The sequence below is a fragment of the Trametes versicolor genome (assembly GCF_000271585.1).
Source record: "Trametes versicolor FP-101664 SS1 unplaced genomic scaffold TRAVEscaffold_2, whole genome shotgun sequence".
Classification (NCBI taxonomy): Eukaryota; Fungi; Basidiomycota; class Agaricomycetes; order Polyporales; family Polyporaceae; genus Trametes; species Trametes versicolor.
Window position 1 is genome coordinate 3,602,832 of NW_007360322.1, and position 20,205 is coordinate 3,623,036.

Consider the following 20,205-nt stretch of genomic DNA (forward strand, 5'->3'; position numbering starts at 1 on the left):
TTGACTTGGGCGAGCATGCGTACAATCCCTTCGCTTACGATGTTGCATGCCTGGGGAACGTGTATCGGGTGTGGTTCTCGGTGAGTTTCATCTGTTCCCATAGTTGGCAACAGTTTGATTGACCGCGCGGCGTTCAGAGAGCGGTAGCTACGGTGCCATTACTCGCGCCATTTATGGACAAGATGACGGACCGTGAAGTATCTAAGCGATTCACGGCGGAAGAGGCACTCACTTTCCTCAGTGACGTTATATCCCAGCTCTCCGCGGACACCTGGAATGCTTCACTTTCTCTGGAAACGGACTTCGGTTGGACTGTGATACCGGCAGCGTACTGGTCATGGACACCTCCCGGGTTCGCCGACGCCTGGAGTGGCTATCAGACTCGACCGTGGTCTTGGACGGAACTTGTCATAGATCGGATCTGTTCTTACCCGATAGGATGGCGGGCGGTATGCTACATGCGCTCCATGCTGCGCAGGTAATCGCGCAAAATCCGACAGCTGCATGTACGTCTATTGCCTTTTATTTTGACTAAAGCAATTCCCGACCGGGATAGTACCGTCGTTAACTATCCCAGGCAAGCTACTTCTGCTCCCACCAGACACCTGTCTGCGAGAGTGCCTCCGTCGGCCCGCAAAAGGAAGCGCCACTGGCATCGCTGCGGCATCGTACCCACTTTTGGACGTAAGTGTGGGCGAGCACGCGTACACTGATACCTTCGCAAACGATGTTGCGTGCGTCGCGAATATGAACCACCTTTCGTTCTTAGTGAGTCATGGCCTTCATTCATGACTGGCGGGATGACTATTGGCCGGATGAAGTGTAGAGCGCAGAGGCTACGGTGCCGTTACTCGCTCCGCTCCTGGACAAGATGACTATCCACGAGTCATGAAGTCGCTCGGCGGAAGATCTGTTCGCTTTTTGGAACACCTTTGCTTCCCGGCTACTGATGACGCCCGGGATATACCCGTTTCTCTGGACGCGGACTATGACCCGTGCCCGGTGAGAACCACCAGCGTATTAATCACGACCGTCTCGAGTCTAACATCAGAGTTGCCCGTGGCCGGCGGGGCCCCCGATTCCAACAACACAAGCTGCACTGCTGCCCCACCTCGAGGCCATCGGAAGCTGTACCTGGATACACCCTGCTCTCACCCACTCATCTTTCCCTCGGCTGTCGGGATTTGACGGGAAAACAATTCTAGAGGGCCCATGAACGCACCGCCGCGGCGGCGCAATGGGCGCCTCAAGTTGAGGGGTATTGTTGCAAACGTTTACGGCAGCCTGAGGGTCCCACCTGTCTTCGCAGCTTGATGATGCCCGCTACCTCTCGGAAGATGTAGACGGAGCTGCGCGCTCCTCCGCGGATCCGACATGTCTCTGATGATATGCTTCTCCAGTGACAGATACAACCGGTGAGTCGGCCTGGCAGCGGTCATTTCAAATGCAAGGATGACGAGCCGTTCTCCGAGTTGGCGTGTGGCAAGTACAGTACCCGGTCGTAACGGGCGTGGCACGGCAGCCCACGGCAGCAGCGGTCATTGTATTTGGGGTACTAAACCCAGAGTCACGGACATTAAACAAACCGTCTTCGGTCGGCCCAAGCAAAGTGAGCGGAATCGTCACTTTGTGATTTCAGAGCACTTACTAGAGTCATTGGCCCAAAGAGGTAGCGCCTTTGATTAGCCCGGATGGGGATGCCTCTGCCCCGCAACCATCCCCAATATTTTCCACCTACATTTGCTACTCCAGTCGACCGTGGAGACTTCTTTTCCATCGACATCGCTAGGGATCCCTGCAGCCCGGCGTGCGGATACTTCGCTTGATCCTCAAGGCTTCAAAGCTTCGAGCTTCAGGCCTCAGGACGAATGAGAAATCTAGAATCATCAGCTTCTTCTTCTGGCACAGTTCTATACGTACCGCGAGGTCTCGTGCCACCAGCGTAGTGTTTGACAGAGATCGTGGATCGGGCTCAAATAGCGTGATTCAGGCCAGCATAAGTGTTTCAGCGGGTCTGCTAGGGATGAGTCAGTGCAACCACCTTTCTTCGAGATATGGTGCAATTGTGTTTCCGCGCCACGTTGTCTGAAATTGGGTTTCAAAGGACTGCTAAAGCAAAATTCACCAAGAACAGCAAGGGTGGCGGGAGGTGGGCGGTCGGACTCGCCGGACTCGGTACATCCGATCTCATACTGCTGGCGTCAGTACTTTGGAGGCAATATCGCGCATTTTTGGGGGCCTTTTTCTTTCTTTTCTGTGACTACTCGTTTATATCTAGGGCCGGGCCATGTAGATACTAGTACGTTGTACTAGAAACACCGAATTCAGAAATCGCCTTTCAGACGGCGCTAACATCACGTGTGCGCGCGACGGTGGCAGTGCTCCGGTTCAACACCCCACAGGAAGCGCTCGCGACGAATGTACCTCAAGTTCAACCACCACGTATCTCCTCTGCTACTCGCCTCGCACATTTTCTTGCAACACGCTATCATGGTGAAGGATTTGCTGCTTGAAGATTTGGAAACAGCTGGACCACAATGCCTCGTATGCGACATAAATCACGATCCTGCGCAGAACGAGCCACTGCCGGAGGTAGGCATTCCAATACAGCTGAGTCTCATCGATGCTCACGAGCTACGCACAGCTCGGTTTTGATACCGTCTTTGACTTTGTCATGTCCGGCGAAGATTTACTGCCTGACATGGAGCCGTTCTGGGAAGGGTATCGAACACACTTCGCCGCACTCGGTATCAACCTCTGCTCGATGCTCAAGCGTGGCTCCGGCTTGTGGGCGTTGCCGCAATGGGAAGCAGCGGCTTCAGCTCAGCAACCGTTCGCGTCTTGCTGTGCCCATGACAAGCTCGATAAGTCTATTCCATACTGCTGGTTATCCCGTTCACTCCTTGTGCGTATAGCTTGCTCGTTCCCGCGGGTATAATTCCTGATGTATATCGCAGCGCCGCATGGCTTATGCCCAGGATACGAGGCGACGAGACCTCGTTATCAAGCTGACAGACAAGGGATCCATGGAATACAACATCTATAGGCATCTGGCCAAAAGCGGTTCGCTGTACGACAGCCGCGAATGCGCGGGTGTTCTGCCCCCCACAGCAGTGCTGGACTCGCCGTACCAATTTGCGTTTGTTGTGATGCCAATGTATGCATACTTCACGCAATTACTAGTCGCTAAGCTGACGTGCGAATTGATGAAGGTGGGGGATCAAAGTGCGTCCCCAACAATTCGACACTCTTCGCGAAGTCATGACTTTCATCCGTCACACGCTCTCGGTTCGTCCTGGAATTAAATCGACTCCGATTAGGCAGACGTACTAATTGTTGTCACTCACAGGGACTGTCGTATCTCCATCGCCACCGAATCGCACACAGAGTCTGTATTGTGTCATTCACGTTAGCAGGCTACAAGCTGACACTTTTGTAGGACATAGACCAGTCCAACATCATGGTCAACTGGTACTGCACCCGACTAGAAACGGACGCTTGTGTAGAACGATTCCGCGAGCACTGTCGGTCGCCGTCTGCGGCGTACGCGTTGTTCGACTTCGACATGTCGATACAGCTCCCTCCCGAGACATCATTGGACTCGTGCCGACGGCCAGCAGAAGAGGCGCTCTATGGTAAACACCTGCTCCAGCCCCCGGACATTTATCAGGGCGAACATCACTACAACCCATTCGCGTTCGATGTCGCGTGCCTTGGGAGATTATACCTGTCTTGGTTCAAGGTGCGGGTGACGAAGGCTTGGTCTGTCTGGCGTTTATTGACGAGTCGTGCAGGACTGCATACCCGCCGCCCCCCTTCTTGCACCCATGCTGGGTAAGATGACGACGCACATCCCAGAAGAACGGTGGTCTGCAGAAGACGCACTCATGTTCTTCAACGAAATCCTCGCCGGACTGTCCCCCGCCGCCCTCGATTCAAGCGTTGTCTGTCAATACGATTATGATACCCTCGATAACCCGGATCTATACTGGGACCAGCTTACCCCCGAGTTCCAACTCAAGTGGAAAGCATACCGGCCACCCCCTCGCTCTTGGACGAGACGTGTCCTGCGCTGGCTGATTAGCACGGACATTGGCTGCGCGATCGTTCCGCCCGTCCGCCGTTATCTACAGGTTTAGTTACACGCGCTTTCCCTGTCACTGGTTTGTAGCTCCACCGCGCTGCTAATTGATGTCCATTTTGGCTACCGTACCATAAATTATAGGCGTATTTGTCCCGCCATTGTTGTTCTATCCGCGGATCGATGCCGGCAGGTTCGGTGACCTTGCGCCTCGAGGCACTCGGTGAGTTCCATGGAATACAAGGATTTTGCCGGCACCATGGTGCCAATTGTTCCGAGTGCTTCTCTCGGTGCCTTGCGTGGGATTCAAGGTTCGCATATTGACCATTTGACTCACCGTAGGAACGATTGGGCCGGAACCTCGTGGTACCCAAATACAAGGCGCGAAGTCAACGCCAGGATCCAGCCTCATCTGATCGGTCACAATCGCATCGCCATGGATTTTAACTCCGCTGCTCCTAGTACGAGCCCCCGGGGTCTTCAAGCGGCCAGTGAAGAAGGCTGAGAATCAGCCGTGCGCCTCGACGATTCTGGCTGACCGTATATAAATCTCTGCGCCAGCTCCGTTCTCTTTACCTCGTCGCCTCCTCCCTCACATCATCCAGGATGGATCCCCGCGCCCCCAGTCGCCAGACTTCCCGCGCGCCCACTCGCCAGGCTTCCCGGCCTCCCACTCGCCAGGCCAACAATCCAGCGCTTGCACCAGTGCACAATGATCCTTGGCCGGTACGTCGATCATTTACCTCAGGGCTACGGGCACTGCGCTGAAGTCTGGGTTGTAGCTTACTGCAGATCGAAAGGACCCGGCTAGTAGGAAATGGTTTGTTTTGACGCACTGGGTCAATTCAAACTTCCCTGAGGGGACGTTTGTGGTCCTCACAAAGTACATGGACTACCCCATCACCCCGACCCCGCCAGTGGTATGTCTTCGATTCGCCGGAAATGCCGTCCTCACGCCAACTGTGTATCCTCATCCTTGCGGATTAGCGTCCTGGACAAGAGCCCGCCCCGGGCGTTGAAGTTCAGCGCACGATGGAGAACACCACGTATCAGTTTCATAAACTCAACATCGAAACCCGGAGAGAAGCATTCTCAACGCAGGACGGTGTCAACGCTCCCATGACGAACGTGATATCCTTCCAGCCAAACGGACAACCTGTTCCATCCTCCATTCCGCTCGAGGCGTATACGCCCGTAAGAACTCAGCTCCAGCGTACTCCACATGACGTGCTGACCTGTGGGACGCGTCAGGTTTATACAATCGGCGCCATCCCTCCTATCAAGGACAAAAGTTTGCCACAAACAGTGCCCGTGCCGCTGAACACTCGCGTCTTGATTCTAGGCCCTACCTCTCGTGACGTCAGCCCCGTTGTTCGTCCTGTTTGGCTTGGAACCTACTGACCACCTTGCGTATTCCTCGTGGCTAGGGCGTGACCAAAGCCCTCCAGAGCTCCGGCAGACATCCGGTTGGCAGACGCTACCTCCTGAAAGTCGCCGTAGAGACGGAGATCAGGGAATGGGAGAAATGCCTCGTCAGCCTGGGCTCCACGAGCTTCCGCCTTCCCAAGCAATCCGAGAGGGACACGATCCAGATGCTCAACAAACGTCCGGCGCCCCCGAAGGCGGTCGACACATACCAAAGTGACATCGTCCTCACTTAGCGCATAACGTGCGCGAATTGCGACGCGGGAGGAATAACAGGTCAAGAAGGATGGCTTGTTCCCGCGTCCGCACCAATTCCAGCAAAATTGCTGAGTTCTGGCTATCTCGTCGTTTCGTATCAATGTACTTGTAAATCGTGCTCTCGCTGCTCAAAGTGCTCTCAATGTTCATATCGCTATCCCCCTGCTCTCTATTACTGGTGTGCGCGTGTGCGGTCCTGATGTCCAGGTCGAAAGTGTTCGCGAATCCTGTGAATGCGAGAATGCGCTGCGTCAAAACTGGGCAGAGCAAGGTGCGCGGTGCTTAATCCTAACGAAAGCCGACGGCGATGTTCGACGAGAGGATGAACCGCGAATTCGCTGATCAAGCTGTCTTGCAGAAGTCTCTTGCATAGTGACAACCCATTGATTCGATAGCGATTAATAGCAAGAAGACAAGACAGATATATTTAAAGTCCATGTCGAACGCGACCTTCCCCCAGCTACGGAGATAGACCTACACCAACACGCCATGACCTCTCCCGACGCGCAGCAACCCTCTACACCCTCGGCACACCCTGGACCACCTGTGGGTAGGTCGACGCAATCATCTGCGCGAACGTCGCTAGTCAGCATCACCATGTTCGGCCCAAGACAAGGAGCACGCACCGCGAACAGAGGTGGCGCGCGGATCGCGAGCACCTGTGGGTCCTCTCCCAGGCCCACGAAGCTGCCGGAATGTTAGCATCGCCAGCTTCGGTACGCGGACGTAAGATGGACGTACATAGTGGACACACCCGCCTCGATCGCGGAAGAGAGCGTGAGCGCTGTGGGGAGAAGCGTCGTAAGCGATGAGAAGGATGTGGGGCGGCAGGGTTACGTACAGCATTGCAGGCCGATGAGGAACGCGAAGACGAGCACGGGCGCAGTGTATTGCCCGTCGACGTTGTACGATGGGTGCGTGTCTGTTGAGGGGTCAGCATGAGAAAATGTCGGATTCATACGCGCGAGCGCGATCCACTCACAGCGAAGATATAGGTACGCGAATAGCGAGCAGAGGAGACCGATCGCGTAGGCACCCCAAGTCAGCGCTAGGAACCGTGGTCAGCATTCTACGCCGTTGAAGCCGACTGCAGACTACTCACTCATCCCGACGAGGGAGTCGTTGATGAGCGCGTCGATGCCGCGGTCCTTGAACAAGCGCCAGGTGTCCTTCGCGGCACTGATGTACGGCTTTCCATACAACGCTATTCTTTGGCTTCAGTAACAAGCCCTTCTCTCAGGGTGCTCCGGTGAACGTACCAATCTCGATGTACGCGTATCTGCCGAACTGACGTTTAGCACTGCCACAGCTTGTCAATCACGAAGTAAACGAGCACCCACCTGTTGAAATACTCTACTGCGCTCTCGATGCACCCAATGAAGCATTCCGCGCAGAGCGCTAGGCACGCCTCGACCGCTAAAACATCCAGTCAGCATTAATGCTTCCCGCGGAAACCGCCTGCGAGCAACAAGAGGTGATACGCACGGTGACCATCAGCGTCGGCGCTGTTGCGCGCCATGTTCAGCAGCATCTTGACAAGCTCGAGGAGTGTGACGATCAGAGAACCGAAGGCGATGGAACCTAGCGAGAGTGTCGAGGCCCGGACGAACGCGGACAGCGTCGGGTGCGCAGGCTAGCAAGCGGGAACAATCGATCAGCATGGTCGGCAGAGAGACAACAAAGGCCGATGGTCGTCGAGCACTCACCATCATGCCTTGTTCGCGGGGGCCGAAGTAGTACCAGCCTGTATGCGCGTAAGCGGCGACCACCGCTGGGGAAATGAGGGCACGTACTGCCGAAGGGACCGCCAGCAAGCGTAGCGAGCGCGACGTTTCCGATGACCTGGGAGGTCCACAGGAACGAGAACGTCTCGAAAATGATGAACCCAATGACCTTCGCGGAGGAGCAGGTCTCTCCGACTTCACAGGCTACCGGGCTGTCAGCCGCAATACTAGCTTTAGGAGTATGAATACTTACTCGGGCTACCAGGCGTGTACCTCACATAGCTGAACCATCCTGTCAGGAGTGTAGCTACGCACAGGCAAATAGAGTACTCACGTAGCGATGGCGGTGAATGTGTACCACCTAGGACGCGCGTATATGCATCAGTACTTGCAGATTGAGTGATGAAATGAGAAACATACACGCTAAGAGCGGCTTGCAAGATGAGCGCAATGAACGCAACAACGTAGACGCTTGGGTGATGTTTGGCAACATCCATAACAACTTGAAGGAGCAGAGAGGCGAGGGGAATGCGCGAACGGTATCCCCAGTATGCGAGCACAGAGACGAGAGCAATTACTGTGAAAACGATAGCTCCAGCTAAACCGGCAAAGGTAAGTAACGCGTGTGCGCGGAGTGAAATGTGCGAACGTACACCAATACTTCGTGATCCAATAGTATACGGCAATTCCGCTGCAACCCAGGTTAGGCCAGAACCCAGCAACGCGAAACGTGCGCACTACTCACATGTTCAGGAGAATAGAGAGCACTAGCGTGATATGCATAATAATTTTCGTAAACGCGCGCGTAAGCATGAGGTAGAACGCCGAGAGCACGAGGCCCGCGCCCGTCACGAAGAGCAATAGAATCACGGTATGGCTTGGCGCACAGGTGTCAGTGGCTCGTCCCGCACGCGCGAGGCGCGAACGCGCACTCACTAGTTGAGCGTGACCTTGTTCCCAGTGTTCCCGGAGCCCGCGCCTCCGCCCAGTCCGCCAGCGTCCCCGCCGAATTTGGATATCGTTATGGCGGATATGATCGCGAAGCCGACCAACTGCACGCAGGACACACCCATTAATCTCGCGCGCGACGCAGACGTATGAATCGCGACTCACCTGCGCGATAAATAGGATGAGGAATATGGGGTCGTTGATCCTCTTCTTGGGCTTGAACCGCTCGCCCGCGTACGGCGACTTGGAATCACCGCCATACCCTGGTTGCGGGGGTGGTGGGGGCGCGTAGGACGTCTGCGCGTAGTATGGGGCGGGTCCAGGATCTGGCGCTCCATAGACGGGTTGATAGCCATTGGGAGACGCGCTGGGCTGCCAGTTAGACATAGTGACGGATGTCTTACACCGTCCAAGGTCGTGAGCGAAGTTGCGGGGTCTGGGAATACTGGGTGGTTCAGAAAAGGCGTGAGTGTTTCGTGAAGCTCTTGTACAGAGTCGGTTAGGCAGGGACGAGCGGGATGAGGATGGGGGCCAAGAGAGAAAACCGGGATGTGGTGGGGAGGAAGAGAGGGCGGTGTGTGGCGGAGGAGAGCAGCCTGCTCCTTGTGTTCCTCGTGCCTGCTATGACGTCCTAGGCGCGCGCTTACCCCGCGCTGATGCCTCTCGATCATTCCCCGGTGCACTCACAGCCGCCTCCGATGAGTTCCCTCATACCGCCATCCCGTGTCGCTGCCAAGAACGCTGCCACTTCATGATATCCGCTCTTTGAGGCGCGCCATATCAAATACCGTTGACTTTGATTTCCGTCAGTGCCCGAACTTTGTCACTGCTACAGCCGTGGTGCCCGGTTTCGAGTCCCAGTCGCGTGTCTCGGTATTCACTCCGAATGCTTGCGTTTTGAACAAGGTAAGATGGTCGGCGTCTCCTGTGTAGCGGGGAGGGATTAGCCAGTGCTCTGGTGGACATCACCGAGTGTGGCTGTAGCCAACGTGGCTGCGCCCTGCGCGCCGATACACCCCTCTGACTAACACCCACAGATGCACAAGCATAGCCTGCAAAGAATTTATTACAACCAGCAGGAGGGCCCCAGGAGAACGAGATTTGAAACCATAACATGCCACCATTGGACCCATAACCACCCACAAGACGTATTCCCTCCGCAGTTTGTTTAGGGGCAATTAGTGGGAGTTCTTCTAGCCTGGCGGTGGCGGTCCTCCTCTTCGAAGGGTAAACTTCGCCAGAAATATTGCGCGGCACCATCACTGCGGGGGAAAATGTCTGATTCCGCGCACACACGATTCCGGCGGAACCTTCTCCAGAGCCCACTTTAGCTCGGGCTCTCGGAAGTCGGGAGGCGCGGTGCGATGCTCATGCATTGCGCCCGACCAGTGCCACACGGTCAGGCGTTTCCCTCGCCCTACGGCCCGGAGACTCAGCCAGACACACCCTGCCGCGCGCATGCGGGCAGCCCGGGGCAGCGTGAATATATAGTTACATTGCTGGGCGTTCCTATTTTGACGCTACAGATCAGGAGTAGCTGCGTATATGATACCATGTATGATACAGACTGTCCGATATGCGAGACGAGGCGGCGCGTGCACGATGAGACCCGAAAGAAAAGACACCGAGGGCGGGGAAGGAGACGGGATGCGACGAGAGTGGCCGGGTATGACGGTTCCTCATCCGTGTATGACGGGCGACGACGATTTGGGCGGCAGCTTGTACAGGAATCTACGCGACGCTATCCGGAGCCTGTGCGCACCAGTTAGTCCGCGCTCGTGCCAGAGTGGCGGGAGAAGAGCAGGCGCACCGTGTCAGCAGGACAGAGCCCCGATAGCGACGCCGTCAGTTCGCGCGCACGTTCTCGGGGGGATCGCGGAAGCGGACCACGAGCACGGTGACGTTATCCGACGAGTAGTTGCGGTACGCGTGTTCCAGGAGCTCTTCTGCAGCCTTGCGGGGATCTGCCATTCCGCGAACCAGCTCGACCGCGGCCTGGTCGCTGACCACGTCCCACAGCTGATCAAAGGTGAGAAGGGCGCGTGCATGACGACATCGGGACACGTACCCCATCGCAGGCCAGGATAAGGAATTCATCCTCCTCGCTAAGCTCGGTTTCTGTGGTGTACGGGGAGCCGACGACGAACTCCTTCATCGATGAATCGCCCAGACTGCGGGTGACGGCGAGCACGCCGTTGACCCGGCCGCTCATGACAAAGCCGCCCGCGTCCATGATGCGCTTCGCCTCCTGCTTGTCTGATCCCTTGTGATCGTACGTCAGCCGGACGCCCTTGCCCCCGCGACACAGCACGCCCCGAGCATCGCCCGCGTTTGCGCAGTACAACACCCGGCGCACAGTGGATGGGGGAATAAAGAACTGCTCCGACGAGGGAGACGGTTGCGATTCGCCTGTGTCGGTAGACGGAGCAGAGTGTGAAGACACGCTTCCCAGCGTCTTGATAGCATGTATAAGCTTACTCGACGTGCTCTTCTTCGGGGCCTCTCCATCGGCACCCGCCTCATCGTTGTTGGACACGCCGGAGACACTTGGGGAAAGCGGCTCGAAGTCCGGCGGGAGGAAGGATTGCCCGCCATTCTCGTCCTCGAGACGAAGGAACGCGGTAACCGCGGTGCAGCCGGAATGCATCTTGCCTTCCGACTCTTCTGACAGTCTCGAAAGGTTCATGTCCACTTCATAGAAGGTTTGGTTGAGCACGTCCGGGATGGCTGCGCTCTTGTCCTTGCGGAGGACATTTACGAGGCACTTAAAGCATGAATGGTAAGTAAAGTGGCGCGCGGACGGCAGTGTGCAAGATGAGCATACCGGTGCAAAGTTTGCCCCACACCACTCTGCAGCATGTTTTCCCGCGTGGCCGTCGAATATCGCGAAAACGCCTTGTCCGCGGATGCCGCCAAATGGGACGACGATTGAATGCGCGTCTTCCATGGACCGCCGGGGTCCTTTGGAGTCAGTGACAGCGCATTTGAATGATAGGTTTGGTGGAACTTGGTCGGTCGAGTTCCTACGCGTCTTGTCTCAGTATGAGATGCATACAATATGGACTGGGTACATACCCCGACCCAGCGTGGGCTAATCAAGGCAACGGGGCCACAGTGAGTGTCCGGAAGGCAGCATATGACACAAAGCGAACTTACAAGATCCCTCAGATACCGCAGATGCCATGAGTTGTGTGTAAGTCGATGAAGAGAGTGAAGGAGGGGTGGGATGGTGAGGGACCGGATGCAAGAGTAGATGGAGTGCTCCGCGTCCAGGCCTGCCTTGTCTTGGACAAGGGAGCGCTCGCAGCCCGCAGCCCGCGTCATTTCACGTGGCCTGATTGGACGCCAAGGCATCGGTGCTTGTGTATGACGCCGGTCGCTGCGTATGCGCCACACTACTACGACAACGTACTGGCACCGTCGACACAAAAACACACAGAACGGTGCACACAGGCGACCACTTCGCACCCAAGTGAGAGGGTCATGGGGTATGTGCCGGAGTTATCAGGGAAACCTTGGACAGCTCGCGAACTGACATGCTCAAACTTTAGGGCATTCAATTCTGTTCTTAGAGAGGACTTTAAGCTTCAGGGAACCGCTGCACGACGTCTAAGGCTCGATATCATGTCACGGCCTAGACATCGCAATACAAACCCCACCTTTCTGAAACTGATCCACTCTATACCGGTGGATCTGCTGCAGCCTCCCCGAAAGCCATTGAATCCCACTTCCAAGGGCCATCAGGTACTTCCCCAACCTCCGAGTTCCCTCGGCCTGTCAGCAATGACTTCGCTGTCCGCGCATGCCGGTACTACTCCAAGTACCAAAACATCCGCTTGTGCCTATCCAGCCTGCGAGTATATGTATGCATTGCCGGGTAGGTACCCCCGCAAGCTCTCGGTCAGCTCGTGATCATGGCTACCCTTCAGAACGCTACCGGCACACCTTTGAGCGACACGCAGGGCGCGTTGCCTGCGATCCCTGCTCTGGACAACAGCTACGGCGCGATGCTCCTAGGTACCTTCCTTGGGATCATGTGAGTGCGCATTCTATGTGAGTACAGCTTGCGACTGACATTTGGGACAGGCTCTATGGGCTCACCATCCACCAGACCTATAGATACTTCCGACTATACTCTAGGGATCCTAGACCATTGAAGCTTTTCGTGAGCGTTCCCGACCCGTCCCGCTACCCATGTATTTTGGCCCCCTGACACTACGCGCACATCATCGCCAACGTTCAGGTCTTATTGATTGTGTAAGTCCGTAGAGCCTGATAAGCTGCACATGTCTCATATAGGCCTACAGGACGCTGGAGACACTCCATACTGTGATATGGATGATAGCATGGTTAGTATCATTGACTCTGCCACACCAGGTTTGCAGCACATGCTCTGACGTTGTCCGGATAGTTATCATTTCCTGATAACGGACTACTTCAAGCCCAGTGCAATCACCGCCGGACAGTGGTAAGTTGTTGATGCGACATCCACCCACCCAAAGCTTTGATTCTGTGGTTTTTCGTCACAGGACCGACAAAGTAAGTATTCTATCAATCTAGGAAAGGCCCCGAGTCTTGTGTGCTCAACCCGAGGTGCTTGCCACAGGTGAATGTCATTCTCACGGTACGTCCGCAACACCCAACGATGGACCATGATGTTCGATTCACACCATCCAGAATACGGCAAGCCTTGTATGCCAATGGTAGGTCTGCTCGCAGAGGTTCGACATGCGCTCACTGGGGTTACGGCCTTGCGTAGTTTTTACGCGCGGCGTGTCTACCTGCGTAAGCGTCTACTTGCATGTCCACACCAGCTTTCAACGGTACTCATAAAGCTCTTGCGAGCAGTTCACACGAAGACCCGCTGGGTTGTCGCTCTCGCTGTAAGATACATAAAATCGCAGACGTCGTGTCTTCTGACCATTCGAACCACAGTCGGTGTCTATGCTCGCAACATTTGGTAAGTACGATCGTCGCTAGGCCTACTGCAGAACATTTATCTTGCTCTAACCTTCTCACAGGCTTTGGAATCAGTGCGTTGCAGTAGATATTCTCTTCTGCCAAGCTTCTACTCACATTTTGTCATAGGCGGTTGCGTCAAAGCGTCAGTCATCGTGCATTTCGATCCTCTTCACAGAGCTGACTAGTAGGCTTGTAGGTTCGAGTTGAGTCTAGTAGACTTCCCGCGGTTCAGCGTAAGCGTAATCGTACGCCGTCTGCGCTCTACGATAACTAAATTCAAGCCATAGTGGCTCATATCGGGAGCGTATGGCTGCGCGCTCGCGACCGACACGCTCCTGACGGGAGCGCTCATCCATGTGCTGCTGCATAGTCGCACAGGGTTCAAGAGGTGAGCTCGGTTATTGTGCTCTCCCCCCCTCTCGCGATGCTAGATTGATTGCCGTTCTAGTACGGATTCCTTGATTGACACGCTCATCCTGTATTCGATCAACACCGGTATGCAGTTACTAGTATTGCAACTCTAAAGATTTTAAAGTTGACGCCGCAAGCACAGGTCTCCTTACTGGGTAGAATTGGTTCTTGAATGCGTTTACTAAACGGAACTCTTACCCTTGTATCACTCAGCATCACAGGGCTGCTTACCTTCGTCTTCGTGAGTACCACGCTAGTGCCCATGCCTAAGTAGCCTGACACTCTATCTCAGGCGCTCATCTTGCCAGGCAACTACATATACGCCGGTCTCAGCATCGTCAACCTTAAATGTGTGTCCACTACCTGCAATGTTCTTATAACTCAAACGCTAACATAAATCACAGTATACGCGAACTCCGTGCTCGCCATGTGCGTACCTAACGCATCACCTGTCGTCCAATCACCTCGCTCACCCCGTGTCTCTGGCATCACAGACTGAACTCGCGCCGCTCGCTGGTGTCGAGCGCAAGCATGGTCGACGACTTCGAGCTGTGCCCAGCATCCGGCGCCAGCTCGAGCACCGAGCAGTCGCCCGTGCCGATCGTCACATGGAAGAGCCCCCAGGTACGCACCGCCCGCCGCCCACTGTCTCCCGCGCCTGTCGATGGCTGACGCGTGAGACGTGATAGTGGGCCGTTCCGTCTTCTCAGGTCTCGACATCCCTCTGGCAGTCCACGGTGGGTTCGGGGGCGGTGCCTACGTCGCACGAGTCGGAGTCTGGTCGGGAGTTCCCCCTCGGACTCGGAGAAAAGGATGACAAGAAGAGGACCTTAACGATGGAGACGTCGTCCCCGGTGTAGAACTTGTTCAGCTCGGGTGTGGGACTTCGAGGAACGGGTCGGATGAAGAGCGCTGGAAGAGGCACAAGAAGTTCGCGGTGTATTCCCATGTACTGTCATAGCTTTCTGTGAGGGATCTTCGTGATATGCAGGTGGGCTCGGCAGTTATATATTTAATGCACGTCGGACGTAGTGCGTTAGCTTATCAAGGGAGTGCGAGAGAACTTAGGCATCTCCGAGTGTCTGCGGAACTGTCACAGGAATGGGTGCACAGTACGGCTGCAGAGACTGAGAGATAGAAGCCGATCCTCCTACGTTCAAACGGCCGAAGCCAGGTTCGCAGGCACATGCGGTCACCGGTGATATCAAAGCGCGATAACTTTCGCTGACGTCGAAGAGTAGTACTTTAACTTAGTCCGCACTGACTTGTCTCCCGAGCTCAAAGAGGCGGATTGGCACCTAGAAAGATGGTATATTCTGGGGTATCGTAGAGTAATGGCCGAGATTTTCCTTAGGCGGAATATTGCGGTTTTATATACGTAGCCACAGACGGACGCGCGGAACAATCGCGCAGCCGATGTCGGTGCTAATCAGCCGGACTGTTCCCCGCCACCCTTGATTCAAGTGTTGCTTGTCAATGGGAATATGATACCCTCGACAACCCGGGTCATCGAGGATGTCGAGATCGAATTGGCAGGTTACGCTTGAATCGAGGGCGTCGAGGGACAGTCCTGCCACGATTTCTTCGAAGAAGGCGAGCGCTTCTTCCGCGGACCACCGATCCTCGATAACGTGTGTCGACATGTTCCCAATAAGCGGCGCGAGAGCAGGGAAAATGGGTATAACGTCCTGCGTATCTGTTAGTCAACGCCAGCTCAGATTCACGCGACTACCCGTCACCTACTTACCTTGAAATGGGCTAAATATAACCTCCCGAGGCATGCAACGTCGAACGCGAATGGGTTATAATGCCGTTCGCCTTCGTACACATCCGGCGCATGATACAGCTTTTTGCCTATGAATGCCTCGTCTGCTGGCCGCCGGCACGACTTGAGCGACGTATCGGGAGGCAATTGCAGCGACAAGTCGAAGTCGAACAATGCATATACCACAGCTGATGAATGGATATGCTCGCGTCGGCGCTCAACACACGTGTCTGTTTCAAACCGACTGCAGTACCAGTTCATCGCCATGTTGGACACGTCGATATCCTGAAGACTTGTCGGTATACATCCTGTAAAAAGACAAAGCGAAACCCACCCTGTGCGCGATTCTGTGGCGATGAAGGTATTCCAGAAATTTCAATCGCATGCTCGCCATCATCACGAAGCATTGTACGAGGTAACCTCCGCGAGAGAGAACAGGTTGAACGCCAGAGAGGACTCGAATTTAGCGCTGGGAGGTTACGATGGCACTGCCACCTTCGGGCCCTCACGCGCACGTGGAAAGAAGCGAACACAAGCGGGCGCTTGCTGAGTTCGTGCTCCCTACCCCTGCCTGCGATGCCGTTTAAAGACTCTGCGTCGCACTAGGAAGCTATACCCTCCTGGGTTGTTTTTTCCCACTAGTGAGACGCACGATATAGGATGAGGATAGGATGCAGTCAGTGTCGGATCCAGTTGTAGTATCATTGAAGTGACGTCATGAGCAACCTTCACAGGAACTGCCAGTTGGGCGGGGTCGAGGCAAGTGGAGTATCTAAGCTACGCAGGCTGAAGTTCGTCTACGGAGCGGGCGAGGTTCTTGTTTCTTCCCCCCTCGAACTTCTCTTGGCATTCCCCAGTTCTCAGTCCAAAGGTGTGCTCCCAGTTGCCGATTGGCTCGCCGGCCGTACACCTTCAGCGTCGCTCACATTCCTCGCGTTCATCAGATGGCCTCATCCACGATGAACCCAGGCATAGGAACGCTGATCAGCACCTTCTCCGGTGCGCTCCAGGGCACCGTCTCCGTCCTGCTCACCCTCCTTGCGGGCTACATCATGGCCCGCCGCGGCTTCCTCGACCACAAGACCGTGCGCAACGTCTCTAAGCTCTGCACGAGCCTCTTCCTCCCCTGCCTCATCGTCGAGTCCATGGGCCCGCAGCTCACCGCGTCCAACCTCCGCGCGGTCTGGATCATCCCGCTCTGGGGCCTCTTCAGTACAATCCTTGCGCACGCCGTCGGTTGGCTCGGCCAGCGCGTCTTTAAGCTCCCGTACTGGACGATCGCGGCCAGCGGACGCCCGAACTCGAATGCACTCCCGCTTCTACTACTGCAGTCGCTCGAGAGCACCGGTGTGCTTGACACGCTGTCGCGCCCGGGTGAGAACGTCAGCGCGACGCTCGCGCGCGCAAAGTCTCTTATCCTGCTGAACGCGATCGTGCAGCAGACGATCACGTTCCAGTTCACCCCGAGCATCATGGAGCGCGATAGTGACCATAGCAAGGATAATGACACTGAGCGGCAGGATAGGCTGCGGCCGGGGCCTGGACGGCTCACCACGGTTGTGCAAGACCAGGAGCGCGTCGGCCTGTTGGACGACCATGAGCACGATTCGGATGACGCGAGAGCGGAGGGATACAGTGGGGCGCTCAGCGATATTGCCGACCAGCCCAACGTTCATTGGCCGCACCGCATCCGGTTTTTGGAGAAACCGCTGAAAACGATATGGGCTGGCATGAGTCCGCCGCTCATTGGGGCAATCCTCGCGCTAGTCATTGGTGTAAGTTCTCGACACCCTTGTAGACGTATACAGCGTACTGACTCGCAGGGATAGATCACACCCGTGCTGCATGACCTGATTTTGAGCAAAGATGGCGCGTTATACACAAGCTTCACCCAGTCGGTGGCCAACCTAGGAGAGCTCTTGTGTGTACTCCTCTTATCCGCGCGCATACATGCAGGCAGGCTTGAACTGACACTCACCCTCATCACAGCGTTGTCCTGCAAACCTTCACCGTAGGTGCTGAGCTCGCTCTTGTGCCGTCAACACATCCGGGCGCACTCGCGACTTCGTGGGTCCTCTTCGTTCGGTTCATCGTGATGCCCGGTGCCGGCCTGCTCTTCGTGCTTGCCACAGCTGGTCGCGGGTTTTATGTCGACGACCGCCTAGTCTGGTCAGTCGACGTCGTCTCTTGAAGTCTCTCGCAGAAAACACTGACTTGACACGTGTTTTGTACCAGGTTCCTGCTCGTCTTGGTACCTGCAGGCCCATCAGCGATGCTCCTCGTGAGCGTCGCCGAGCTTGTGAACATCAGTCAGGGTGCGATAGCAGGATACCTCACCATCGCTGTACGTGTCCATGTCTTTTCTCGGTCTGAGATGAGGAGTCCGCGCTGACGCTGCTTTGCCCCGCAGTACATGGTGTCGCCGTTGATGGCGGTGGTGTGCTCTCTGGGTCTCGAGGTCGTAGCGGCTGCGGCCAAACGTGTTTCTGGGGTATAACCCCTCCTGTCACATTGTTTTGAGACTTGTTTGTCACTGCTTCTTCGCTGTCGATTGGGTTTTCGTCGGATTAGATTCTCGTCGGACTTCCAAACATTGTTCCATATGTACCATACCCCGCACTACGTACACGGCATCCATAATGGAGCGGAACAACACCGTATTGTATCGTACGTTCTCCGACACTGGGTAGGATCCGTAGATAGCCCCGCAAAGATAGACTGGTGCAAAGTAGTCCCGAGGGTCGCGCCAGAGAAGGGTCCCAGCCATATCGGCCATCTCATAATAATCCCGCGGCGGTCGCGCCCCGCCGCGCATACGTACACTCCGCGGACGAGACCGCTGTGCTTCGCGCTGCGTCCATGCGGGCGCACGGGCTCCTGACCAGGGTCCGAAGCCTGGCGCAGCGCTCACGCGCAGGACGGGAGGCCGTCGCGCAGGGCGTCTCTCCGCGCTCGGAGGATATTGAGCGTTGTGTTCCGCACGAACGCGGGTGGAAGGCCGTGTCGTATGGGGATCGGCGAGGCAATGTGCAGGTCAGCAGGAGATGACGCGTCGGGGCCCTCGTCTTCTCCCGGTGTTCCGATGCCATCTGAGGTGAGATAGCGGGGGCGAAGCGGGTCGGGCGCAGAGAAGGTGAGCGGCGGAGGTTCAGAAGGGCCCCAGGCAGAAGCGGCGCGCGGAGAAGCAGAAGCGGAGCAAAGCAGCAGCGGGAGCTCGCGGTGTGAGGACGAAGGCGGATGATCACCGGATGGCCCATCGCGGGGAGAGGGCGGGCGTAAGTGCGCACCATCCGCGTTCCAGAAGACGCGAGCTTCGTCAATCGCCAACAGTGAGTATGTAATGGGATATTGAGGCGTCGGCGGCGTCGCCGACAGCAACGTACAATGAAGCCAAGTTCCTATGTGCAGCATGCCACTGTGCGGGGCGGCCTGGGAGCGCGTGCCTGTGGCGGTTGCGTACTAGGCTGTTTGGCCACATGGATTCACGACCCCGGGGGCTGTTGTAGCTTGGCCGGCGTTCTGACGGACACGCACACGCGCGCGGGGGTGCGGAAGGGCAGGGGATGCCGCCGGGTTCCTGGACAGACTAGCCGAGAGTACTGCATGACGACTGTGGGTCAGCAGCGGCGCAGCTGGCAAGAAATGCATTCAGTCCATCGAGCTGCAGTACGGAGACCATCCGAGGTTGGGTAAGATGCAGGCGAGTTACTGCAAACGTTGCAGCCGCGTAATAAGCTCTTCGCCCTCGATCGTGGCGAAGCCGGAGGTCTTCACGTCCGCGTTCATGGAAGGACAGCCGACCGTACGCCTGCAGCTCGTGCTTGATAGCTAACGTGGCTAATGAATGCAAAGGAGAGACGCGAGCGCAGGACCTGGGTGCGCCCATGAACGCGGCGCTATTTCCGGTAAGAAGGATGCGCGGCGTCGCCGTCAGGTGGATCGGGTGTGGGAGCGCGGTGTCGTCACGCTCGTCCAGCAGGTTGATGACAACAGAAGGGAATGCGTTCTACGGCACTCAGTGGACGAGCACGGCGGGTGGTCGCGCCATTGTGAGGTGCGGGGCTCCGCCTTGGATACCCCGAGCGTGCGGGACCGGGGGCTGGTGCCTTAGGCTAGAAGAGCGGGACCGCGCGTTGTTTGTCGTCGGGCGATCGTTTAGGGAGATGCGAACTGGGACAAGCAGATCCTAGAAGGAGGTGAGCACAAGATGGAGGCGCAGCCAATGAACGGGTAATCAAGGGTCTCGGGAGGCGATATGGCGATCCAGCCACCTCTTTTTGCGGACAGGACGCGACCGGTTCGCAGAAGCGAAACACAAACGCCACCAGAAGGCCTGGTCGTCGGTGCGGGGACAGCGAAGACGGGCTGCAGGGTGGTGTACGGAGAGGACGTTCGGGAAGCAGGGACCCGCGGAGGGATGGGAGAAAGACGGCAGGCAGGCGGGTCAGCTGGCCCGGCGGGCAGCCCGGGCAGGGGAGTTTGCGATTATTTTGCGGATTTGGGGCGATAATCGGGGGTTAGCGAGCGGTGGCGGGGGGCGTAAAGAGCTGGGGCCCGGTCTCCGCCCGTCCCGCGCACTCAACCTCGTCGTGCCCGCGTCCCTCCTCGCTGCCATCCCCGTCTTCGTCCCC

General features: G+C 56.4%; 7 protein-coding genes across 7 annotated transcripts; 5 read left to right on the forward strand and 2 right to left on the reverse strand.

The window, feature by feature from the left end:
• Positions 1-158: 158 nt before the first annotated feature.
• Positions 159-482, forward strand: TRAVEDRAFT_114103 (uncharacterized protein; the record flags this gene model as incomplete). The annotated part of the gene is made up of 1 exon (XM_008036445.1): positions 159-482. A coding segment is annotated over one exon (324 nt), but the record flags the coding sequence as incomplete, so codon positions are not given.
• Positions 483-2,725: 2,243 nt separating this feature from the next.
• Positions 2,726-4,039, forward strand: TRAVEDRAFT_26775 (uncharacterized protein; the record flags this gene model as incomplete). Its single annotated transcript, XM_008035413.1, has 6 exons — positions 2,726-2,905; positions 2,958-3,157; positions 3,213-3,288; positions 3,350-3,388; positions 3,440-3,742; positions 3,795-4,039. Coding segments are annotated over exons 1-6 (803 nt in total), but the record flags the coding sequence as incomplete, so codon positions are not given.
• A 648-nt stretch (positions 4,040-4,687) lies between these two features.
• Positions 4,688-5,927, forward strand: TRAVEDRAFT_69500 (uncharacterized protein; the record flags this gene model as incomplete). The annotated part of the gene is made up of 5 exons (XM_008036446.1): positions 4,688-4,807; positions 4,864-5,001; positions 5,069-5,275; positions 5,333-5,440; positions 5,509-5,927. The coding sequence occupies 5 exons, from the start codon at positions 4,688-4,690 to the stop codon at positions 5,740-5,742; spliced, it is 807 nt and encodes a 268-aa protein (XP_008034637.1). The 3' UTR covers positions 5,743-5,927.
• Positions 5,928-6,141: 214 nt separating this feature from the next.
• On the reverse strand, positions 6,142-8,950 carry TRAVEDRAFT_161874 (DUF580-domain-containing protein). The gene is made up of 18 exons (XM_008036447.1): positions 8,602-8,950; positions 8,425-8,540; positions 8,234-8,365; positions 8,142-8,179; positions 7,909-8,086; positions 7,823-7,849; positions 7,742-7,770; positions 7,558-7,692; positions 7,471-7,508; positions 7,250-7,397; positions 7,105-7,180; positions 7,024-7,043; positions 6,867-6,968; positions 6,747-6,812; positions 6,606-6,686; positions 6,506-6,548; positions 6,391-6,451; positions 6,142-6,332 (listed from the first exon to the last, which is right to left on the reverse strand). The coding sequence occupies exons 1-18, from the start codon at positions 8,821-8,823 to the stop codon at positions 6,282-6,284; spliced, it is 1,563 nt and encodes a 520-aa protein (XP_008034638.1). The 5' UTR covers positions 8,824-8,950; the 3' UTR covers positions 6,142-6,281.
• A 1,331-nt stretch (positions 8,951-10,281) lies between these two features.
• On the reverse strand, positions 10,282-11,383 carry TRAVEDRAFT_34622 (protein serine/threonine phosphatase 2C; the record flags this gene model as incomplete). Its single annotated transcript, XM_008035488.1, has 3 exons — positions 10,282-10,455; positions 10,505-11,200; positions 11,261-11,383. The coding sequence occupies 3 exons, from the start codon at positions 11,381-11,383 to the stop codon at positions 10,282-10,284; spliced, it is 993 nt and encodes a 330-aa protein (XP_008033679.1).
• A 967-nt stretch (positions 11,384-12,350) lies between these two features.
• On the forward strand, positions 12,351-14,669 carry TRAVEDRAFT_43835 (uncharacterized protein; the record flags this gene model as incomplete). Its single annotated transcript, XM_008035738.1, has 22 exons — positions 12,351-12,472; positions 12,523-12,601; positions 12,680-12,693; positions 12,744-12,785; positions 12,848-12,904; positions 12,966-12,975; positions 13,043-13,060; positions 13,114-13,139; positions 13,196-13,221; positions 13,285-13,319; positions 13,372-13,396; positions 13,458-13,469; positions 13,525-13,540; positions 13,595-13,631; positions 13,686-13,786; positions 13,847-13,893; positions 13,952-13,964; positions 14,023-14,050; positions 14,102-14,159; positions 14,214-14,238; positions 14,304-14,433; positions 14,499-14,669. The coding sequence occupies 22 exons, from the start codon at positions 12,351-12,353 to the stop codon at positions 14,667-14,669; spliced, it is 1,092 nt and encodes a 363-aa protein (XP_008033929.1).
• A 1,864-nt stretch (positions 14,670-16,533) lies between these two features.
• TRAVEDRAFT_17854 (uncharacterized protein) lies at positions 16,534-18,071 on the forward strand (the record flags this gene model as incomplete). Its single annotated transcript, XM_008035306.1, has 5 exons — positions 16,534-17,349; positions 17,404-17,495; positions 17,564-17,743; positions 17,810-17,918; positions 17,985-18,071. 5 exons carry the CDS (start codon positions 16,534-16,536, stop codon positions 18,069-18,071), a joined length of 1,284 nt encoding a protein of 427 aa, XP_008033497.1.
• Positions 18,072-20,205: the final 2,134 nt, after the last annotated feature.